This window comes from Chenopodium album, chromosome 6, assembly GCF_948465745.1.
Source record: "Chenopodium album chromosome 6, dcCheAlbu1.1, whole genome shotgun sequence".
Taxonomy (NCBI): domain Eukaryota; kingdom Viridiplantae; phylum Streptophyta; class Magnoliopsida; order Caryophyllales; family Amaranthaceae; genus Chenopodium; species Chenopodium album.
The window spans coordinates 15,099,629-15,108,980 of record NC_137839.1 but is presented as its reverse complement, the minus strand read 5'-3'; the positions used below and the strand labels follow the sequence as shown (position 1 = coordinate 15,108,980).

At 37.0% G+C, this 9,352-nt stretch overlaps 1 protein-coding gene across 1 annotated transcript; it reads right to left on the bottom strand.

Moving 5' to 3' along the window:
• Window positions 1-3,012: 3,012 nt before the first annotated feature.
• Window positions 3,013-4,553, bottom strand: LOC145634644 (chitinase 5-like). The gene is made up of 2 exons (XM_081686049.1): window positions 4,148-4,553; window positions 3,013-3,545 (listed from the first exon to the last, which is right to left on the bottom strand). Exons 1-2 carry the CDS (start codon window positions 4,551-4,553, stop codon window positions 3,145-3,147), a joined length of 807 nt encoding a protein of 268 aa, XP_081542175.1. The 3' UTR covers window positions 3,013-3,144.
• Window positions 4,554-9,352: the final 4,799 nt, after the last annotated feature.

Below are 9,352 nucleotides of genomic sequence, written 5' to 3'. Positions count from 1 at the left end.
TTGGGCCGTTGCCTCTGTTAGCTTTTCGTTTTTTTTTTTAAAATATTTTTTTAAAAAATTTGTTTAAATGGGTTGGATACATGTAAGTGTTTTGTGTTCTTTTGTCATAATACTATTTTATTTTTAAATTAAATAGTATATGTGTTTAAAATGTTAAGAGGCTTCAAGTTTTTAATATATTTTCCATAAATTTCATAATTATATAGTATATTTTTCGTAAATATTTTAATATGTACATTTGTATATACACATAATCAAAGATCACTAATCCGTAGTTAAAAATCACTAATTAATAAGTTCAGTTCAGTTGAGTTCAGTTGAGTTCAGTCAATCAGAACAGGCCCTAAGACTTGTACAAATTTATCACTTTAGCCATAAGACTTTAATATTTGACATATTATATGTAGAAAAGTTTTTTTTTTTTTTTTTTTTTTTTTTTTTTTTTTTTTTTTTTTTTTTTTTTTTTAAAGGATAATAAAAATAAAAGTGAAGTGGGTGAAGTGGGTTCCAATCTCAAGTCTTAACTTGATACTTGCTTGAAATTTTTAAGAAGAAAAATGAGGAAAGTCTTAAACATAAGTCTTAAGACTCAAGATGATGTTGTCACCCCAAATCTTAACCCTTGAGGCTAAACTTGCTCTAATTTGGATGATGTTGCTCTAATTGAAATCGAACTGAATTATTAAATCGGTTTTGATTTTTTTATATTAGCTCCATTATAAACTATTTGCAACGAATAGACACTTTCGACTTGCACTTTAAAATTGAATTAAACCACTTTTTTCACAAGGAAATTAAAACCAAATTATATACGGTACATAAGCTAAAACTTTTTAATGGTTACCTAGTTGAACAGTTTTTATTCGGACTTGTTATTTGTTAGGACATGCATTGTAACTTGTAAGCATATTAAATAGGACATACTATAGCTATTTGCTATGACATAACATTGTAACTGCGTTTAAACATTTTTCGGATTTTAATATTTTAATTTTTGCTTGAGTTTTGTATTAGGGAATTATTTAGACTATTTAAAGTTTGAGCCGTCATTAATATGCAGTTTTGATATTTTAATAAAAGGGAAATTGTTCCGTGTACCCTTAAGGTTTTAAAAAAATGCACCGTATATCCCTGAAAACTTTCAAATGCACGGTGTACCTATGAGGTTCGTAAGAATTTGCACCAAATACCCCTAGACTCATACAACAAATGATAATTTTGTTAAATTAAAACCCCATATAGACTATAAACATCAAATTCTATTAAATTGTTACAATGTAATGCTAGTATAATGCTAAAACATTTAATTATCAAGCAAACTTAATTGATAAATCAAATTCTCACACCTTAAATTTTAGGATTTAGAATGATCAACGTAGTTCAAATTTTTATGTAATTTATGCTTTTATGCGGTTTACTCCATAAATATAAAGTAATCCCTCCGTCCCTTAGTTAGATTCCTAATTTTAGCATTTATTCCTCACGTAATAGTGAGTAGTATGAATCTAATAAAAGGACAAAGGGAGTATTAAAAATGAGTCAGTGCGTGGACATAATTTAGTTTGATAAGTAAATGATATGTGCATTTGTAAGACGATCAGGGTATGTGGTGCACTTTTTTACAAACCTCAAGGGTACTTGGTGCATTTGAAAGTTTTCAAGGATACATAGTACATTTTTCAAAACCTCAGGGGTACACGAAACGATTTTCTTTAATAATATTCGTTTACTCTTTTCTAGTGGATTTGGGAGTTTTTTTTTTCTTTTTTTTTTATATTTTTTTTAATATATTTTTCACTTGCAAATATGTTTGTTCATATTAGGAATTGCACTTATTTTTTTATTTCCTTCATTAATTCCGAATGCGTCAGGAGTGGATGTATGGTTAATCCCTCCATCTCCCCTAGGTGTGACCTGGATTCCGCTCCTCATCCCCCCCCTCTTATGTGGTAGCAGCCCCGTTTCTAAGGTTTGGTGGCCCAGGGCAAATATACAAATTGGGGCCCTAATTAAAAAATGGGTGTGCAAAATTTTTTTATTTTTTATTTTTTATTTTTTTTCTTTCCGGATACATAGCACGAAAGTTCCCCTTATTCCATATGTGTGTGATTGCATCTTCTATTCTTTCACCACTCACCAACACCCACTAACGCATAAAATAAAGTCACCTTAACCTTAAACCCACCATGACACCATCAGCTTCTCTACCTCCACCTCACCGCACTCGACCGCACCACCATCACCACTCCCTAACCACCAAATCAACGCCTCACAAACCCCTCATGCATCAGCACCTCTACCCACAACCACCAAGTTTAAAAAATATGAAGTACAAGATAGTAGAAACAATTTTTAAATGGAAATCAACCCAATATTACAAAATTACATAATTATATAAGAATATGAACTTACAAATTAATCATTGCCTCTTCGGAAACGGTTCAAGACAACCAATCAATGTGATATTTTTTCCCCCAATTTTATAATTCTTGAAATCATTCATACATATTAATAAAAATTAAGGGAAAGAAGAGAATTTGATGAGTGATGGAGGACATGCTAAGAGGATTACATACAATTAGATTGATGCTCGTTGAAAGTTAAAGAGTAAAATAACCGGTAATTAAAATTTTCAACTTTATTTGAATGGAATTAATTTGACTAGAATTTGGGAAGAGATACAATTTTTTGTAAAGAGAATCAAATTATTCATCACTTTGAAAAGTGAATTAATTAGGCGGATAATCATGGAAGAAGGAACTATAAAAAGCATTTGATATTCTTCTGTAATGACTTGTCTATTATTTTTTTTTAATTGGGGCCTTGTCTCATAAATGAACTTGGGCTTTTCAAGTTGGGGCCTAGGGCGGTTGCCCCAGTAGCCCTGCCTTTGCTACGTCCCTGTGTGGTAGGAAGGGGATCCCACGTATCTTGACGTGAAAAAAAATAGTCAGAGGATACAATTTAAAAAAATAAAACAGAGGAAACGTATAAAAACTGAAATTTGAAGACAGTAACATAATAAATACTTTTATTTCATATTTTAAGCCTGCTCATTGTATGAGTTTGTAGCAGGCATCCTTTTATTTTGCATAAATTAGAAATCATAAGTTGATTAGTAGCATAGAGTAGTAGCCAACATCCTTAGCAACTGAGATTGTTCCCAGGAGAAACACCAAACTGATTACAATACTGTCTATAGTACTGAATTCGAGCATTGACAGCACCTGGATTACCACCATTACATTCGATGCTATTGATAGCTCGTATGGTGGCACCGAACCCTTGGCCGGAGGTGATAATAGAGTGGACATTGTTCATCCAAAACCAGAAGGCTGTTCTGAAGGCAATAACAGGGTTGTTTGCAACTGTTTCTGGTGCATTGATACCGTCGAATCCAATGCTTCTACCGGCTGCTCCATAGTTGTAGTTCCATGTGAGTTGAAGTGGCCCTCTGCCATAGTATTGCTTGTTTGGATTGCACGACCATGCAGCGCTTCTTTCACAATAGGTTGATTTCACAATCTCCTCTATATAGCAAAAAGCTACAAGAAGCAAGTTGGATATCAATTATTTGTTGGGTGTAACATTTTGTGAAATAATTTGATCACGTGGATCTTATTAGACTCGTTACAATGAATACTCTAAAGTAAGAATATCAGATTTTTATGAGTATAATTTTTGTGCATATACATTTAGAGATGCTCTGTATTGTATTTTTATTTCTAAAGGTGTTTTAAACAACGTAAAAAGTCAAATGAGACAAACAAATTTAGGAAAAAATTTATCAAAAATCACCCGTTAAATATGGGATTTTGTGAAACACTACCTTTTAAAAAAATGTTATAAAACACCACCCACTTTAAAATTTATGTTGTAATTCACCACCTGTTGCAAGAAAATGAGCTTTGAATATTAATGATTTAATGGCCATTTGTTCTATTGTCAACGTCAAATTACAACAAAAATTTTAAATTAGGTGTTTTTTTTACAACATTTTTTTTTTAAAAAAATGACTTTTTAAAAAAACAAAGATTTTAAAGGTGGTTTTTCACAAAATTTCCTTAATTTTATGTACTCCGAACATTGGTATGATTTTTGTGACAATAAAAATGAGTAGGAAAGCAAAGGTATTCAATAGACTTACATCCAGTTTCATGGGTGACATGAGCAAAGAAGGCAGCAACTTCACGTTTGATAACGTCGGAGGATCCAGTGCCGAACTGAGGATAGCTATTGAGAGCGTTTAAGAAAGCATTCCTGCTGTAGAAGTTCCTACCAGGACAGTTAGAAGGTGATTGGTTGATGATGCCATTGAAGAACGCGTCTGTTACTAAGCTTCGGACTGTAACAGCACCTCCTCCTCCTCCTGAAGAGTAACAAGGGCCTTGTTGGCACCCTTCGCCGCAGTATTCAGCTGTGTTTCCGCAGTAACCGTACCTGCTACAACAGTAATTACTGGCACAGCCACAGTTTTGAGCCTGGACTAGGGTGCTTGACATACAAGCAACCGCGAGGAACATGGCAAAGATGATTAGTCTAAGGGAACTCATTTTGTGAATGATAAGGATTTGTATGAAATGTGGAAAATAAACACCAGATTGCATTGGTTTATATAAGGAAATTGAGTGAGAGTGAGGTCACTAGCTTAATTGATCTAGGAAGAAGTTTTCTAGCTTATGACCTAAGGATAGGTGCTTATTGCTTGTGTTTATGGATTGTGCAAATCCAAAAGTTAGATTGTTAATTAGGTAATGTTGCATTGATTTCTTAGGACAATTTTATTAAACTAATTAACTATTATGAGGCTAAAGGACAATAACACTACAAGTAGGTATAAAAAAAAATTGATTCGAATTTGGATTATTTTTATTTTACGGGTTTTCATTATATACCCTCGATTATTTTGTTTATTCACCATATACGTATGGATTTTTTTCAAATACACCATATATCCTCGAGTTCTCTGAAAAATGCACCAAATATTCTTATTGACTAAAAGATTTTGGCATTGTCAATCTTTAGAGTTGATTATGCCCTGAAATCACTTTAGATCCCTTCCCCCACCCCCGAAGCCAACTATGAACTACCCTCCCTCCTACCCACGAAACCACCTTAGATCTCCTTTCCCCACCCTAAAAATCAATCATATGGACATGATGAATCTGGATATTTGGGGTGGTTTCAGATTTTGGGGAAGGAAGGGGTATGGTTTCAATAGTAAGGTATCTAGAGTGGTTTCGTGTCATAATTAACCAAACTACACTCATCTTGTAATTATCAAGGGTTATGATACATTTTTGTAAAAATTCATGGGTATATGGTGTAAGTCCAATAGTGTGGAATGTGGTGAATTAACTTGAAACTCAGGGGGTATATGATGAACCATTTATTTTAATTGCAACAGTACTACTACTACAACTACAACTACAACGACAGACGACAAAGTCTTTGTCCTAAATAATTTGTAATTAGCTAGCATGAAACATCATAAAAACTGTTTGAAAAGGAAAAAAGCATAGAAAAGTAATTGATTGGAATTAAAGTTGAAAAAAGCGTATAGAGTGAAAGCTAAGAGTATACAAATAAAATTTACGATTATTTTAATACTAATATGTAATATCAATTTAAATTTTGATTGAGGTCGAGCTCACAGTATTGAGCTAAAAAAATATTTCCTTAGCTTTAATATTTTTGTTTTGGGTCAATAAAGAATAATTCAGAAACTAAGAAATACTAAAAATCACAACATTTCTTCTATTTACCTCTCAAATAACCCCTTATATTTTTGGCTTTGCAATTAATACGATGGTCTCGAATTTTAAAACCATAAACAAAAAAAAAAAAAAAAAAAAAAAAAAAAAAAAAGAGTGAAGTTTGAAATACGTATGTAGATGACTTGTCTGCTTAAACAAGTAGTTGGTTTTCTTCTTTTCTAACATCATATTTAAGTTTGTCAAAAAAAAAAAAAAAAAAAAAAAAAAAAAAAAAAAATTCATATTTAAGACAATCCGCTTGATTTCCTGTTCTTGACGGTTAGTTTTCTTGCTAAATTATTATTAGATGTACAATAATTAGGTTTTTAATTAATGTATATGTGACTATGGGTTGCTTGTATATTAAAGTTGGATTTATTATTTATTATTACTCGTATTAATTTAGAATCATTGCTTGCATAAGTTTTTATGTACAACATGTTTCTAATAGATTGTTAGTACTCCCTTTATTTCAAAATAATATGTCAGTTTATGTTTGATTAGGCCCCTAATATCCTTAATATAAATTATGCAGTTAATTTTCGGAAACTATAAACTGAGACGATTTTAATAAGTACTCACATGACTATATTTTTTTGTTCTTATGTATAAATTATTAATATTAGTCAAAGTAAATTATGTGAATAATGTAAAAAGTCAAGTTCGGATATTTATTTTGAAATGGAGAGAAAGTATATATTATTGATAATTTTTCGGAGAAATATTAAATAAAGATTACTCACAATGCACCCAAAATTTTAATATTACTTCCTTTGTTTTTCAGTGCATGAATTTGACCGACACTACGTTTATGAGGGTGAGTTGAATGAAATAAAGGATAAACCTAAACTAAAAAGCAATAAACCTAAACTAAAACACACCAAAAATACCAAATCCAAAAATCTCCCCCAAGTCAAGATCAGATAATGTCCTCACTGGCTTGGGAACTAGCCTAGCATGGCTAATCCTCATCATCCTCATCCATGGAGCCAAATCCTCCACCACTGTCACCCGCACCATCTGCACCAGAAAAGCTACCACCAAAATAGTTAGGTTGAACCCCCCCAACCGGTCCCCCAAAAGGTATGTCCTGGTCGTACCCGTGGAAAGATGAATAGTCAGTATAAATACCACTGGCGGTGGGATATGATCTCTATCGTATCCCTGGGGTGGGGGCTGAAACCAATCAGGGTAAATAGTATCGTCGGGAATATTACCCCGACGAGCATAATCATCGTACATGGTGTTTTGGGGGTTTTTGTCCCTCGGGAGAGTTACAACACGAAGACTGATCCGGGATGAGCTGTACCTGCAAAACAAACGGAGACACTTGTTGGGTGGTGCTCCGCCTCCAACGATCAAGTTAGTAACTTGAAAAGGAATAAAGAGTACGGAAATTTAGGTGGGTATCTGCTCGGATTCCAAGCTCAGGTGTTTCTCTGATGTAAGAGAATGCAGGTGTATTAAATGATAAAAACGTGCCTCTGAAATGAGGGACATCTCCCTATTTATAGGGTCATTGGGAATTTCCCCTGATTAGTTCACTAAACCCTAATCATTTGGTGGGCTGCGCCGTTTTCCGGCGTTCTCGGGATTTGGGCCTGAAGGCCGCCTTTTCCCCTTTATTTCTGGAATGACACGTGTCAAGCAGGGATTGGTCCATTTTGGACCAATCTGAGGCTGACACGTGTCACCCTCTGATTGGGCCACGTGGCAGGGTAAAAATACCCTAAACATTTGCCCCTCACAGATGTGACGTGGCATGCCACGTGGCATCTGTGACACATGTCACGCTTCGATAGGTGGTAATTTTACCGTTACAGAGTAACCGTTCACCTTCTAGGTAAATTACGGAAATGTCCCTGTATTTACCCTCTACATATAGCCGTTTTACCCTCATTATTTTGTACATTTTACAAAATTTTCTAGAGAGAAAAACTTTGAGAGAGCAGAAGTCATCCGTTTGAGTCAGGCGCAAGCAAGAAACTTTGTTCTTCCGCAACCCAGCCGGACCCGCCTTCCTTCAGATACCAAATCCAAAGGTACCGTCTCTGTCTCTCTCAGCTCTTTTCTTTTTTCACCGCTTGTACATATTTCTTGCAATAAATGGATGCATCACCAACACACACGGCACAACCTAGGTTAGAGTCCAGCCGGTCACCAGGGACGGCTGAGTCTAGGACTGGGAGTGCCGGCTCGGGGTGTTGGGACCACCCTTTGCCATGGATTCCAACCAGTTATGTGTCTGTGCAGGACACCATGGCTCGGACAATGCAGACGACCAATGATCCAAATTACAGAAGCGAAGGCTCAGGCGGCCGAACGCTTGAGGGAGAAACGTCTGGTCAGGGAGACCAGACGGCTCTGGAGAGATCCCCTCCGCGCGCCCCTTCAACCCCTGCTGACTCTTTCTTGGACGAGTGTGACCAAGGCGGCGATGATGCCGCCTCTGCCCCCATGGACCAAAGTGAGAGGGAGCCGGAGAGTGACAGCTTCGCCTCTACCTCCGAGAGCAGCGATGACTTGCCCCCTCTTCCGGATAGCGAGGAGGAAGAAAGGAAAAAATGGAGTGAGAAGGACGATCCCTTCAGCATCCACATCTCCTCCAAAGACCGGATCCAAATGGGGGAAAACTTAGAGAGCTTTAAGAAAATGCACCCGCTTGGAGACGGGTATAAGATCCGGGTGCCGCCTGAGCTGGGCACCATCGCTTGGGGGGATGATCAAGAGAACGCCAACAGCTATTTTGGCTGTTATGAGGCGGCGTTCAAAGCCGGCCTTCGCTTCCCCCTTCACCAGGCGGTGAAGGCAATTTTGAGAGGCTACGACCTGGGGCTCTGGCAACTTACCCCCAACTCCTGGACCAACATTCTGGGGTATGTTGCCGCTTGTGAATTCCAAGGGCTCAACCCTGGCTGGGAGGCTTTTGCAAGCATGCATTACCTCAGCAGGAGCCCAGGCGGCTGGAGAGCGTGGTATACTCTAACCACGCAGCCGCAATATATGATGACCTTGGACAAGGTCTCCAAGTTCGATGGCTGGAAGCACAGGTTCTACCTGATGTCAGCCCCAACCAGACGGGAGAATTATGAATTCCGTCTGTACAATAAGAAGCCTGAATTGTCGGGCAGGAAGTGCGCTCTTCCCCGGATCCCAGAGGAAGACTTTGACAAAATAATTAAGGCAGACTTTTTCGGCCTCACAGACGCAACTCTGTCAACCGGGGAAACAATAAAAGTCCCTAGGAACTGGATTCCCAAGAGCGCCTGGTTCAGGGATGAATGCTTCTTAGCCGCCTGCGGGCTAGGGCACATGTTTAATAAACGTATGCACCTGAGTTCATACCGTTTGTAGTATTTTTCTATCGGTATTGATTTATGATTTTGACCAATCTCTTTCTTTTTGCAGAAGAAGCATTGAACATGCTGCAGACGGAGAAAACTCCCAAGCGGTCTTCTGCGGCCATCCGCAAAGAACTTGCGGAGAAAGCTGCGGCCGAGGTCAGGGCCAAGGTATTGAGCGCCTGTCCCTTTCTTAAGTTTATTTTATAGACTGTCTTGCCCGGATACTAACCTTTACTTGTTTATTTTCACAGG